General features: G+C 40.3%; 1 protein-coding gene across 17 annotated transcripts in view; it reads left to right on the top strand.

The window, feature by feature from the left end:
- The window catches only part of LOC134340710 (doublecortin domain-containing protein 2), a 167,742-nt gene that overhangs the window by 22,342 nt on the left and 130,123 nt on the right, over positions 1–15,277 (top strand). For all 17 annotated transcript variants that reach the window (XR_010016632.1, XM_063038254.1, XM_063038265.1 and 14 more), the window contains exon 5: positions 9,596–9,672. Coding sequence is in view for 16 of the 17 variants with exons in the window: in XM_063038254.1 (XP_062894324.1) it covers positions 9,596–9,672 (77 nt within the window). In the remaining variant the exon portion in view is untranslated. The remainder of the gene's footprint in view (positions 1–9,595; positions 9,673–15,277) is intronic.

Genomic DNA, 15,277 nt, shown 5'->3' with positions numbered 1-15,277 from the left:
CTCAGACCCTTTTAGAGCTTTCCCATTTCATCCTAAACCTATGCCTCCTAGCTAAGGACTCCCCCACCCTTAGGAAAAGTGATATTCAAGAAACCTATATTTTCACATGGTGCAAAATTTGTTTGTGTGACTAGTGAGCAAATGAATGTGCAATAATCCAATGGACTCTGGACAGACTAGGAAATGGCACAATTAATGGAAGTTCAAGACTGCCAAATAAATCACAAGCTAGGGAAGCAATGCATATCCATTTTTATTTTAATAGGGCACCAACACTTTAATTAGATTGTGAGCATTGTTCAACACTATGATAAAGAAACCACAGAATACACTGGCACTTGGCTTCAGGGAGGGTTCCAGAATTGGCCCCTGAATGTCTGGTGAAGTTGAGGTAAGGTAGGTGTTGCAAATGTAAAATAAACAAGAGAAATGTGATGTGTGTCACAGAGGGCTGAAGGATGTTGCAGACTTGGGAAAGAGTGAACCCCATAGATGCAATTATTGGCAGAGAATGTGGAATTAAAATTCAATCCATTCAGCACTGGATCCTGTTAAGGACAGGTGTAATGAGGAGTAGGAGGAGATGAGGGTTGGTGAATTTGGTATCTGAGAGCAAGTATTGATTTGAATTGTGGAGCTGCTTGGGATGGGAGTTGGTTTATTATAGTTGTGCACATTGGGATAGTGTGTAAAGCTTTCCTTTGAATTAGACAGATCATTCCATTATAAACACCTGTACCTTGATCTAGTACGAAGGAAAATAGAATTCAAAATATATTGTTATAGTTACAGGAAGAAGTGCAGTGTAGGTAAACAGATGCATGACATGACAAGGCAGAGTGAGAGAGCAGGAGTTCATCTTGTAGTACATAAGAGTTCATTGTATTTTCTGATAACAGCAAGCTAAAAGCTGTCCTTGAGTCTGATGATACATGCTCTCAAGCTTTTGCATCTTCTTCCCAACTGGAGGATGGAGCAGAGAGAGTGACTGGGGTGGAAGGGGTCATTGATTATGTTTGCTGCTTTCTCAAAGCAGTGGGAGGAATACACACAGTCAACGTAGGGGAGGCTGCTTTGCGTGATGGACTGAGCTGTATTCAGAACTCACTACAATTTTCTGTGGTTTCATGCAGAGCAGTTGCCATACCAAAGTAACTGACACACAGAGACACACACACCTGGAGGAACTCAGCAGGTCAGAGTTGACATTTTGGACTGGAGCCCTTCACTGGAATCTGATGAAGGGTCTCAGCCCAAAACATTGATTCCTTATTCCTCTCCAAGGTTGCTGTCTGACCTGTTGAATTCCTCCAGTATTCTGTGTGTGTTACTCTGGATATTCAGCATCTGTAGTATGTTTTCTGTTTGGGGGTAGCCATGCCAAGCTGTGATACATCCCGATAGGATATTTTCTGTAAAAATTCAAGTGGGACATGTTGAATTTCTTTAGTGTCATTAAGAAGTTGAGGTGCTGGTGTGCTTTCTCAGTCATAGTTTCTACGTGGCTGGACCAGGACAAATTGCTGATGATATTTACACCCAGGGACTTGAAGCACTCGGCCATCTCCACCTCAGCATCATTGATACAGAAGGGTGAGGGTAAGATTGGAATGTTTGAGCATGGTGGTTTTGAAGACATGGATGCTGGGCTATGATAAGGGTAACAGAAGCATGTGATGTACTGAAGGTGGAAAGCAGTTTTGGTGATGCACACCGTTTGGGTTCTCCAGCCAGTTAAGACCAAATGGAACACTGAGACTGTGCAGCAGTGCTTTCTTGTCAAGGAAGCTACCGGACAGACAGCAGGTATCAAACACCCAGGCATTGTAGTTTTTGGTGGTTATCAAGCATGGTATCTTTGAACCTGTCATTGTTTTGTTAAAGCAAGTAACCTAAGTCATCAATGACTTGGCAGCTATTAAGCTGGCAGTTGGTGAACACGAATTTACCTTAGTGCAGGGATTTACAGTTAGGGCTGGGGTCAGAAAGGTAAAACCAAATGTCAGCAACATATTTATGGAGCTATTTCCTCAGTGTAGGTAAAGGGTCAGCTTGCAAATGAGGAACTAAGTGAAATGGGTGCAATAATATAATTTGCAGTGGTTCTAGGGTGTGTGATGGTGGTTAGAGAAATAATGGCAGGGAATGGTTGGAGGATAGTGCCATCTATCAAAGGGAGACAGGCAATGATCACACAAGTTGAATGTTGTGATGTGTGAAGAAAAGATAATAAGTCATGTTTCACTCCCAAAGAGATAATTAACCATACTTTGCAATAACAAATTAGGCAAGGAGATGTTCATTTGATGAGGTTTTTGGTTGGAAGAATGTTGGACCTAAGAAGAACATTATTATTTGTATTCACTGATATTTTAAAAGAGCGATTCTATAGATATAAAAATTGGAGTTAATCCATTGATAATGAAATGTAAGCAACATACATCAAAGTTGCTGGTGAACGCAGCAGGCCAAGCAGCATCTACAGGAAGAGGCGCAGTCGACGTTTCAGGCCGAGACCCTTCGTCAGGACTAACTGAAGGAAGAGTGAGTAAGGGATTTGAAAGCTGGAGGGGGAGGGGGAGATGCAAAATGATAGGAGAAGACAGGAGGGGGAGGGATAGAGCCGAGAGCTGGACAGGTGATAGGCAAAAGGGGATACGAGAGGATCATGGGACAGGAGGTCCGGGAAGAAAGACGGGGGGGGGTGACCCAGAGGATGGGCAAGAGTTATATTCAGAGGGACAGAGGGAGAAAAAGGAGAGTGAGAGAAAGAATGTGTGCATAAAAATGAGTAACAGCTGGGGTACGAGGGGGAGGTGGGGCCTAGCGGAAGTTAGAGAAGTCAATGTTCATGCCATCAGGTTGGAGGCTACCCAGACGGAATATAAGGTGTTGTTCCTCCAACCTGAGTGTGGCTTCATCTTTACAGTAGAGGAGGCCGTGGATAGACATGTCAGAATGGGAATGGGATATGGAATTAAAATGTGTGGCCATTGGGAGATCCTGCTTTCTCTGGCGGACAGAGCGTAGATGTTCAGCAAAGCGGTCTCCCAGTCTGCGTCGGGTCTCACCAATATATAAAAGGCCACATCGGGAGCACCGGACGCAGTATATCACCCCAGTCGACTCACAGGTGAAGTGATGCCTCACCTGGAAGGACTGTTTGGGGCCCTGAATGGTGGTAAGGGAGGAAGTGTAAGGGCATGTGTAGCACTTGTTCCGCTTACACGGATAATGAAATGTAACTTTGTTGGTTTTCCTCTTATAATGAAAATTAACTTGTGTATAAAGTAAAAAGATGTATTGAATTTCTAAGAACATTGTACGAGTTATACTGATATTTAAAAAAAAACAAGTGGAAACCTCAGCTAAGCCTAGAATCTGATACAGTATGTTCTTAATATTCCACATACCGAATACTTAGCTGCACATCTGTATCAAGTAGAATTTTGAATCTAGGTTACAACATATCCATACATTATAGTGATTAGAATGACTGTTTTCCATTTGATGTTTTAAAAAAAATATATCTTAGATTCAAGTTGACAATTTTTAATGTTTAATTCAAATTGGGTAGTAGAATTAGTCCAAAAGGAGCAGATAATGCAACGCTGAACTTTGCTCAAATGTATTACACTTCTTGGTAGAATCAAACATGACTTGTGATCTGTTGTCAAAATCACACCATCAGCATGCTGTGAAACTCTTTAGATGAGCTGTTGACCATTGCTGCTCCCAACCCATTAGAAAAGAGTAATACTGGCTCATTTGCTTTGTTGGCTGTTGCCTTCAGGTAAAGGGAAAATATGCAGTTGAAGACTCTTCAGCTCTTCCCAGTTATACAGTAATTTAGCTACCAAATGCAGTCTAGCTTCTGCAAGGAGCCTGCAAACGGGTATTGAGCCCTTCATGAGGGCTAGAGCCTGTTTTGGGCAACCACAGTAATACGTTAAAGAAAATGTCCGTATTCTTACCTTGTCTGATATCTTCCTAGAATATTTGCAATGCTCAGCCATTAGCCCTTTTTGTACCTAGACGGGTTTAATTTCCATATGAACGTTGTACCAGAAACACTGGGGCAGTTTGCAGACGGTTCTGCATGTAGGCCCCCAGAGGTGACGTTCCCAGCTATTAGAGAATCATAGAGCACCAAGGCCCAGAGGCAGCCCCTTAGGCCCACCTATTCCACGCCGACCTATTATTCTGCCTAGTCCCATTGTCCTGCACCTAGGCATTAGCCCTCCATAACCCTATGCTTATACAACTACAAATTACACAAATTTAATACAAATTGATGTACTTAACCAAATTTCTCTTAAATGCTAACACTTCTGCTGCAGCTCATTCTACACAAGTTAGGCCAAATTAGGACCCAACAACATCTTATACAGCTTCAACATACTGACTCCAGTACTCATTACTTTGATTTATAATGGCCAGTGTGCCAAAAGCTCTCTTTATGACCCAATCTACTTGTGACGCCACTTTCAAGGAATCATGGATCTGTGGTCTCAGATCCCTCCGTTCTACTACACAACTCAGTGCCTACCATTTATTACTTAAGTCCTACCCTGGTTGGTTCTCTCAAATGCAACTCTCCACGCTAGTCTGTATTAAATTCCATCTACCATTTTTTTTTTTCAGCCCAGTATTTCAGGCAGTCCAGATCCCCCTACAAGCTTTGATAGCCTTCTTTGCTGTCCACTATACCACCAATTTTGGTGTCATCTGAAAATTTGTTGATCCAGTTTACCAAATTATCCAGATCATTGATATAGATGGCAAACACCAATAGACCCAGCACCAATCCCTGTAGCGTAGCACATCACAAGTCACAGACGTCCAGTCAGGAAGGCAACCATCTACTACCACAAAACCGATGTCTAATTCAATTTACTACCTCAATATGAATGTCAACTGATTGAGCTTTCTTGACCAACCTCCCATGTGAGACCTTGTCAAATGCCTTGCTGAAGTCCATATGGATAACATCAACTTTCTTGACAATCTCCTTGGAAAAACTCTGCAAGATTGGTTAGGTATGTTGACTATCCTTAATCAGGCCCTCTCCATCCAAATACTTATATACACTATATTGTCCCTAAGTATTTGAATGGACAGGGCCTGATTAGGGGTAGTCAACATGTCTATGACATCACTACTGTTTTGCTTCAGTCTGTGTTCTCTGTCTCCAAAGTAAATACAGATGGAGAAAAAAAATCTATTTAAGCTCTCCCCCATCTCTCTTGTCTCCATGGATAGATCACCACACTCATTGTAAAGTAGTCCAATTTTCTTCTTTCCTATTCCTTTGTTTGTAACATTACTGTAGAAGCCAGAGTATGGAGTACTGATGTGAAGTTGAGGTGAAGTTGTATATGACATTAGTGAGGCAAATGTGGAGTATTTTATGCAGTTCTGGTTACCTACCTGAAAGATATCTTTCGATTGAAAGAGTACAGAGAACATTTACAGGGATGTTACTGGGACTTGAGAACCTTAGGTATAAGTTTAGGAATTTATTTCCTGGAGTGTAGGAGAATGAGGGGAGATTTGATAGAGGTATACAAAATTATGAGGGATATAGATTGGGTAAATGCAGGCAAGCTTTTTCCACTGAAGTTGAGTGAACTAAATGGGTTAAGGGCAAAAGATGAAATGTTTCAGGAGAACATCAGGGGGGATGGCTTTACTCAGGGTGGTGCAAGTGTGAAATGAGCTGCCAGTTGAATTGGTAGATGTAGATTTGATTGCAACATTTAAGAGAAGTTTGGATAAGTACATTGATGGAAGGGATACGGAGGGCTATGGCTCAGGTGTGGGTTGGTGAGACTAGATGGGCTGAAGGGCTTGTTTCTATGCTGCAGGGTTCTATGACTCCTGTTTACTATTCAATTGCTAGCTTGCTAGTTATGTCCATTTCTTCATCTTTTATTTTTAAAGCACTTTAAATACCCACTTTAAGGAAGGAATAATGAATGGCACAGAGAATGAACAATTGCTTTAGGAATATCAAAGCAAAATTAACAAGAGTCATACGAGAGATATAGCACGGAAACAGGCGCTCTTTTGCCCACCATGTCCGCACTTCCCATTTACATTAAATCTATGTTAACCCCATTTTAGCCCCTCCTCAACACACATTTTAGATGATTAGCTTACATTAGATTTCATCAACTCCCCTGAGATCCTACCACTCATCTACACACTAGGGCCAGTTTACAGTGACCAATTAGCCTTCCAACCTGAACATTTTTGGGATGTGAGAGGAAACTGAAGCACCTAGAGGAAACTCACCCCATCATAGGGAGAATGTGCAAACACCAGACAGGCAGTGCTTAAGGTCGAGACTGATCCCAGGTTGTTGGACCTCTACCAGCTGTGCCACCAGGTCATTTTTGTAAAGTAACATTTAGATGTCCATTCAAAGGATTTCAGTACTGAATATGCCTAATCTTTAAGCTGGCATTATTAATGTTAAGATAAAGGTGATTTTTCTGGATCTAAACATCTTGGCCTGTAATTTTACAATGCCATCCACTGGCTGCTTAATAATATTTAAGTGACAAGGAGAGCACTTTGGTATGAATGCGAGGAAGGATGAAAGATAATTCAGTAGATGTGATTGATTAACTGTTCAAATTATGCACCCTGAGGTTTGGATTTTCTCTATCTTTATCAAAATGAATTTTCCCATATTTAGTACAATGATATATTTTTGTTGATTTCTTAGTTCTTCATCAGGTTTGTGAACCTGACATGAAGAACTCACAATAACAATATTGGAAAAGATTAACTTTCTCTGAAATATGTGCCATTTTTATCTGATTATATTTGCATAGGATATGGTAAGTTTCAGTTAATCAAATATGCACATATAATAAACTGAAAGGTCTACTATACCTTGGCTGTTTACTTAGCTCCTGTCTTCCAAGTCTTCAGTACTTGGCTGAATGCCTAGATTCCTTTAGCTCTTTGTGCCAGTGATGAAACTCAATGGAATAGACTTCAACATTTTTGTATTAGGTGTTCATATTCTGCTTTCTGTACATATTCTATTTTCTAACTGTATTTTTTCATTATTATTATGCAGTTCAAATAAAACAATGAACAATCACTTCTCCTAATAGCTATAGCTTTGGAACAAGCATGAACTTAGATGTAATTCAAAGATTAATTTCTGTTTATATTCTATTACTGTTGGGATAACTGAGTGAATGACAAGATCAACAAGATGATGTGCAGTAGTCATCTGTATTTAGAATAATATCTTCTCATGATGTCCTACTCTTTCTATCACGGTATGCAGTTTTTCAAAATTTTGCTTGTGGTACTGACTAACTTAATGTGCACTAGAAAAAGTATGAGTCAGTGTCTTGATCTGCTTCAGCTTGAGTAGGGACAATGAATATTTTGACCTGTTGGAATAGGCGACTGATGCTGAAGGTAGGTCCAACGGTATTACCTCTGATACCCGGGGCGTGCCCTCTTCACACTCTTAACCGTTGGGAAGGAGATGGGTAGATATCTAGATAGATACTTCATTGATCCTAAGGGCAATTACCATGTCACAGTAGCATTACAAGTGTACAAGTATGCAAATATACAAATATTAGAAGAGAAGTAAGAAAGACGAAAAAAAAGTTACCTCAAACAGTTTAACAGGAAGGGGTCATCACTTCCCTGGATATGGATTGACTCATTAAAGAGCCTAATGGCCGAGGATAAGAATGACCTCCTGTAGCACTCTTTGGAGCATCGTAGTTGATTTAGTCTATTACTAGAAGTGCTCTTGTGTTCAGCCACGGTTGCATGCAGAGGGTGAGAAACATTGTCCAGAATTGTCAGGATTTTCTGTATGGTCCTTTATTCTACCTCAGCCTCTGTTGTGTCCAGTTTGACTCCTATAACAGAGCCATCCTTTCTAATCAGTCTATTGAGCCTGTTGGCATCACCCATGTTGATGCCATTGCCACAGCACACCACTGCATAGAAGATTGTACTAGAGACAATAGACTGGCAGATCATGTGAAGGAGAGGCCTGCATACTCCAAAGGACCTCAGTCTTCTCAGGAAGTAGAGGTGACTCTGGCCCTTCTTGAACTCAGTCTCTGCATTGGTGCTCCACTCAAGTCTGTTGTCCAGGTGCATCCACAGGTACCCCCAGGAAATGCAGAAGCCTGAAGGCACACAGTCAGCGATTAAGGAACAGCTTATTCAGCTCTGTCATCTGGTTTCAAAAATGGGCATTGAACCCGTGATCACTACCTCACTACTTTTTTATTTCTGTTATTTGTTGCTACTTATTTTAACGTAATTATTTAATAGACAGATATATACTTAATATAAATGTAGTTTTTTTAATATTTATTTAACATGTATTGCATTGTACTGCTGCTGTAAAGTTAACACACTTCATAACATTAAATCTGATTCTGATCTGCTTGCAAGACTTCGTGCAAGACTCCCAGAAGGTTAATTCACAGGTTGAGTCTGTGGTAAAGAAGGCAAATGCAATGCTCGCATTTATTTCAAGTTGAATAGAATATAAAAACAAGGAGATAATGCTGAAGTTTTATAAGACACTGGTCAGGCTGCACTTGGAGTATTATCAATAGTTTTGGTCTCCTTATCTTAGAAAGGATGTACTGCCATCTAAGAGATTCCAGAGGAGGATCATGAGGATGATTCCGGAAATGAAAGGATTAACATGTATGGCATGCTTGGGAGCTTAGGGCCCATACTTACTGGAATTTAGAAGAATGCTGTTGGGATCTCATTGAAAACTACCAAGTGTTGAAAGGACTAGATAGGGTGAATGTGGAGAGGATGTTTCCTATGGGGGGGGGGTGTATCCAGAAATAGAGGGCACAGTCTCAAAATTGAGGGACGACTTTTTAGAACAGAAGTAAGAAATTTTTTTAGCCAAAGAGTGGTGAATTTGTGGAGTGCTCTGCCACAGACTGCGGTGACGGCCAAGTCTGTGGTATATTTAAAGCAGGAGTTGATAGATTCTTGATTGGTCAGCGCATCAAGGGATATGGTGAGGGGCGGGTGTATGGGATTTAATGGGATCCAAATTCAGCCATGATGAAATGGTGGAGTAGACTCGATGGGCTGAATGGCCTAATTCTGCTCCTATGCCTTATGGTCTTTTCGTTACTGTGTTTTATTTTACTGTACTTGCTGTATTTAAAAAATCTGTAACTTTAAAAATTAATTAAGGAAACAAACTTGTAATATTTCATATTGGGCCTAACTTGCTGGTTTTGTTTCACAGAGCAGTAGTGAGATAAAATGGAACAGGTCAAAACTCATAGAACTGATTGGATGACAAATGAAATTCTTTCAAGGAAGAATCTGTGATGCCTTCATACTGGGTGTAGGCACCTTATTGATCATTGCAATCGTAGACTAATCCAGAGCTTGATACCAATCACGTTGGCCTAAGAAATGATGCTTTTAAATTAAATTGGATCCACGTGTAGTGGATCAGACTACTCGCCCGAACTTGACACCTTCTAGCGCATCATACAATTAGTTCCAGCAAGCCACTATAACACAAGTGAGTTAATCTAGAGCTTTGTCTCTTCAGATTCGACCAGTTGTTCACAGCCGAATTATTGTTTCTGCACGGTGGAAGAAATACAATTATGAGCCATATACCATCAAGTAAGTACATTTTTGGAATATTTGCCCTTTTATAAAAATAGTGAGGGGCACTTAATGAAGCATGACACTTTAGGCAATAGCCTGTTATATTTTGGTTTACAGCCTGATACACCCACCATGTGTTGGAATTCTAATGTGAAGGGAAGGTTACCTTGGATTTAAAATTCAATGTTTAATGTTTGAGCAAAAGAACAGATGACAGATATAATGTAGGCATCAGGACTGGAAGTACCATCATGTTTTAAAGGTACAGTTGTGAAACATCATGAATATTGAAATGATACAATGTCAAAGAAGAACAGCAGCCCGTGTTTCACATGATTTCTTGTTTATAAAGGTACTTCATGGATTCAATTAACTTAATTTGTGCTCTGCCTGCAGTAACTTTCGTTTTGATTAACTTCCTAAACAAGTTACAGGTGGATAGACATCCCCCATGTATGAACCAAATTAATTACAAAATTTATTTATTCATGAAATGAAAACCGTGAATGTTGGAAATGCTCAACATACCAAAGCGCCATTCATGAAATGAGAAACAGAATTACCGTTTCAGGTCATTAAACAGGGAAAGGGCGAAAACAGGTTAGTTTTACCTAACTTGAACTTCAAGCTAAGTTATTTACTATCTTTCCCAGTTCTGATGAAGGATTTTTGATCTGGTTCTCTTTCTTCAGGTCCTGCAGAGTGTTTCTAGCATTCTTGTTTTACATTTCAGACTTTTTCCATTTGCAGATTTTTGATTTTCATTAATTATTTATTCATGGATACGTTAGTCATTACCTCCAACCATAATTAACTCACCAAAAGGTTGTGTTCCAGGAATGCACAAGAGGCCTGATTTTGAAATGTCCTGCTCTCTGTATTGATCGCCGTGCATTTAGCTTTCTGTGGAGAGTAACCCATTTGTATGCATTTCCAAGCCAAATTGCAAAAGCCTGAAAACTTAACCAGGCACTTCTGCTTAAGAATCTCCTTTTGCATCTGAAAGAACTTCCAGCCAATTGTATGTCAAGTGGCATCATTTACATTCCAAATCTCCTTTTGGAATCTGTGTTGTCCACTGTCACCACTCCAGAAAGATGCCCCGCTGAAATAAGTGTTGTGGTTTGTCTTGCTCCCCACCTCGCAAACCCTCATTCAGTGGTGTCACACCCTCCTCCAGAGCCTGAACCCCAATTCAGACCAAATCTCCTAGACCTACCACCCAAGACCTACATGACAATCAGCCCAGGGTTCTAAACTCTCCCAGTTGCTGACTGGCATCCCAGCGCCTCCATGAAACCATGTATGATTTCTTTCAAACTATTCAATGGCAGGGTGTCGTCATAGCATCTTATGACACAGTACTATCATACCATCTTAAGGCACTGACCTTTCATACTAAGCTATGGTAGAGTATTCTCAGTTTGCAAAGTACTGTCATATCCTGTGCCACAGTAACATCAGACTATCTTAATATTCCTGCCTTCTCCCCATATCCCTTGACTCCACTATCTTTAAGAGCTCTATCTAACTCTTTCTTGAAAGAATCCAGACAATTAGCCTTCACTGCCTTCTTAGGCAGAGCATTCCACAGATCCATAACCCGCTATGTGAAAAAGTTTTTCCTCAACTCTGTTCCAAATGTTCTACCTCTTATTCTTAAACTCCGGCCTCTGGTTCTGGACTCCCCCAAGATCGGAAACATGTTTCCTGCCTCTAGCGTGTCCAATCCCTTAATAATCTTGTATGTTTCAATCAGATCCCGTCTCATCCTTCTAAATTCCAGTGTATACAAGCCCAGTCGCTCCAATCTTTCAACCTCATCCTTAATAATAGACTCCAGCATCTTTCCAACCACTGAAGTCAGGTTAACTAGCCTATAATTTCCTTTCTTCTCCCTCTGTCTCTTCATAATTTCCTTTCTTCTGCCTCCATCTCTTCCTAAAGAATGGAATACCATTTCAAATTTCCATTCCTCTGGAACCATTTCAGAATCTAGTGATTCTTGAAAGATCATTACTAATGCCTGTACCATCTCTTCAGCTATTTCTTTCAGAAACCTGTCGTGTTCATTTGGTCCAGGTGACTTATCTACCCTCAGACTTTTCAATGTCTCAAACACTTTTTCCTTAGTAATAGCTCTGCCCACAGACACCCACATTTTTGGCATTCTGCTAGTGTTTTCTACTGTGAAGACTGACGCAAAATACTTTTAAGTTCAACAGCCATTTCTTTGTTCCAGATTTCTACTTTTGCAGTAACATTTTTCAGCGGTTTGATATACACTCTCATCTCTCTTTCGCTCTTTATATATCTGAAAAAAACATTTTGTATTCTCTTTTAAATTACTCGCTAGATTACCTTCATTATTTCATCTGTTCTCTATGACTTTTTCAGTTGCCCTCTGTTAGTTTTCAAAATTTTACCAATCCTCTAATTTCCCACTAATTTTTGTGATATTATATGCCTTTTGCTTTTACGCACTTCTGACTTGTCAGCCACAGTTGCCTCATTTTCCCTTAGAATACTTCTTTATTTTTGAGGTTTATCTTTCCTGTGCCTTCTGACTTGCTCCCAGAAACTCTAGCCTTTGCTGTTTTGCCATCATCCCTGCTGGTATCCCCTTCCAATCAACTTTGGCCAGCTTCTCTTTCATGCCTCTGTAAGTACCTTTACTCCACTGTAATACTGATACATCTGACTTTTGCATCTCCTTCTCAAACTGCAGTGTGAATTCTATCATATTATCATCACTGCTTCTTAAGCTCTCTAATCAAATCTGGTTCATTATACAACAGCAAATCCAGAATTGCCTTCCCATAGTGGGTTCAACCACAAGATGCCCTAAAAAGCCATCTCTTTAGCATACTACAAATTCCCTCTTTTGGAATGCAGCACCAACCTGCTTTTCCCAATCTACCTGCATATTGAAATTCACTATGACGGTTGCAAAATTCCCCCTTTTACATGCCTTTTCTCTCTCCCATTGTAGTTTTTAGCCCACATCCTAGCTCCTCTTTAGAGGCCTGTGTATAACTCCCAACAGGGTCTTTATAACCTTGCAGTTTCTTAACTCTGCCCACAAGGATTCTACATCTTCTGATCCTATGTCAGCTCTTTCTAAGGATTGGATTTCTTTATTCACCAACAGAGCCACCCACCCCCTCTGCTCACCCGCTTGTCTATTTGATACAATGTGTACCCTTGGAGGTTATGCCCACAACATCATACTTGCCAATTTCTAACTGCACTACGAGATCATCTACCTTATTCCATATAACTGACTGCATTCTAATACCTTCAGTACAGTACTCTTCACCCTTTTTGATTTTTGCCCCCATTACACTTTAACTCACCCCACTGACTGCAATTTTGCCCTATCATCTGCCTGTCCTTCCTTACAGTCTCACTACATACTGCGTCTGGTTGTATACCAACTGCCCTATTAGTCTGGTTCCTGTCCCCCTACCAAATTAGTTTAACAAGAACTAGAACTTGTCTAGTGACTCTTTATGGGTAGAACTGATGAATAAGAAATGTATGCCCATGTTAATAGGATTATATGATAGACTATCCAACAGTCCGCAGGATTTAGAAATCAAATTTGTAGGAAGTTCTTAGACTGTTTCAAGAAACAAAGTTGTGTTAGTTGGTGATTTTTAACTTTCCACGTATTGACTGGGATTCCCATATAGTAAAAGGGCTGGATGGGAAAGAGTTTGTTAAATGTGTTCAGGAAAGCTTCCTTAATCAGTACACAGAAGTCCCCATTAGAAAGAGTGAGATTCTAGATCACCTATTAGGGAATAAGACAAGGCAGTTGACACAAGTTTTTGTAGGGAAAGTAATATTGAATCAAGTTTGTGGGCCTGGTGAATGAGACAGAAAACCAGGCTGCTAGCCAATGGGAAAAGCAGCCACAGTTTCTAAACTAACCAATCACAACAGAAGTGACTTTCGACAAGCAGGATAAGCCACACACCCACAGGACAGGGAACACTTCCAAACTCGTGATCATAATGCCTTTAGTTTCAAGGTAATTATTGAAAAAGATAGGTCTGGTGCTCGAGTTGAGCTTCTAAATTGGAGAAAGGCTAATTTTGATAGTATCAGAACAGATCTGGCAAGTGTGGATTGGGATAGATTGTTTTCTGGCAAAAGTGTAGTTGGTAAGAGGGAGGACTTCTGTTAGAATAAAAGGCAGGGATAACAGGTTTATGGAATAGTATTTGTGAGGTTTTGAGGCCCTGGATAAGAAAAGGAGGTAGTGCATAGCAGGATAGGATGAGGAGCAAATGGAGCTACCTGAGAAGGATGAGAATTGCAAGAGAATACCTAAGAAGGAAATCAGGCGGGTTAAAAAAGTCATGAGTTTGCTCTAGTAGACAAGGTGGAGGAGAATCCTAAGGGGCTTCTACAAATATGTTAAGATATTAAGAGCAAAAGGACAGTAAGCAATAAAATGGTCCCCTGGAAGATAATCTATGAGCGGAACTGAAAGAGATGGGGGAGATTGTAAATGGATTTTTTGCATCTGTATCCACTTAGAAGACAAATAGGTATCTATAGGTGTGAAGCAATACAACGAGGTTATGGACCTTGTACAGATTACAGAGGAGGAGGTATTTGCTTTCTTGAAACAAATTTTATCTGGATAAATCCCCAGGGTCTGACAAGGTGTTGCCATGGTCCCTGTGGGAGTTGAGTACAGAAATTTCAGTGGTTCGAGCACAGACGTTTAAAACATCTCTAACCATAAGTGAGGTGCCATACAATTTAAGGATAGCTAATGATGTTGCATTATTTAAGAAAGGCTCTAAATATAAGCCAGGAAATTATAGGCTGGTGAGCCTGATGTCAGTAGTAGGAAAATTATTGGAAGGTATTCTAAGGGACTGGATATGTAAGTATTTGGATAGACAGGGAGTGATTAAGGTTAGTCAGCATAGCTTTGTGCATGGTAATTTATGTCTTATCAAACTTATAGAATTTTTTTGAGGAAATTAGGAATACATTTGATGAAGGCAAGGTAGTGGATGAATGAACTCTTCTTGGGCTTCCAGCCAGGCATAGGTATCGATTATAACCAATGTTTAGTTGATAAACTCTACCATCTTCTTCAAGGATGATGCCTGAGTATGTCTAGTCCGGTGATATTTATACCCCCATAGTCTGTTCCTCCTGTTGGCAGTGGATGTAGTCTACATGGACTTTAGCAAAGCCTTTAACTAGTTTCCATATGGGAGTTTGGTCAAGATGATTCAGTTGATTGGTATTCAAGATGAGATATCAAATTGGATTAGGCATTAGCCTTGAGGAAGATTCAGAGGGTAGAGAGTAGTAGATGGTTGTCTCTGACTAGAGGCCTGTGACTAGTAGTGTCCCACAGAGATCGGTGCTGAGTCCATTGTTTATCATTTATATCAACAATCTGGATTATAATGTGGTATACTGGATCAGAACATTTGTGGATGACACTAAGATTGGGGGTGTAGTGAACAGTAAGGAAAACTATCAAAACTTGAAGCAGGATCTGGACTAGTCAGAGAAAAAAATGGGCTTGAAAAATGGCAAATAGAATTTAATACAGACAAGTGTGAGGTGTTGCACATTGCCACAG

The sequence above is a fragment of the Mobula hypostoma genome, chromosome 2 (assembly GCF_963921235.1).
Source record: "Mobula hypostoma chromosome 2, sMobHyp1.1, whole genome shotgun sequence".
NCBI classification, from domain to species: Eukaryota; Metazoa; Chordata; class Chondrichthyes; order Myliobatiformes; family Myliobatidae; genus Mobula; species Mobula hypostoma.
Note: the sequence above shows the minus strand (reverse complement) of the source record. Positions and strands in the feature narration are given on the sequence as shown.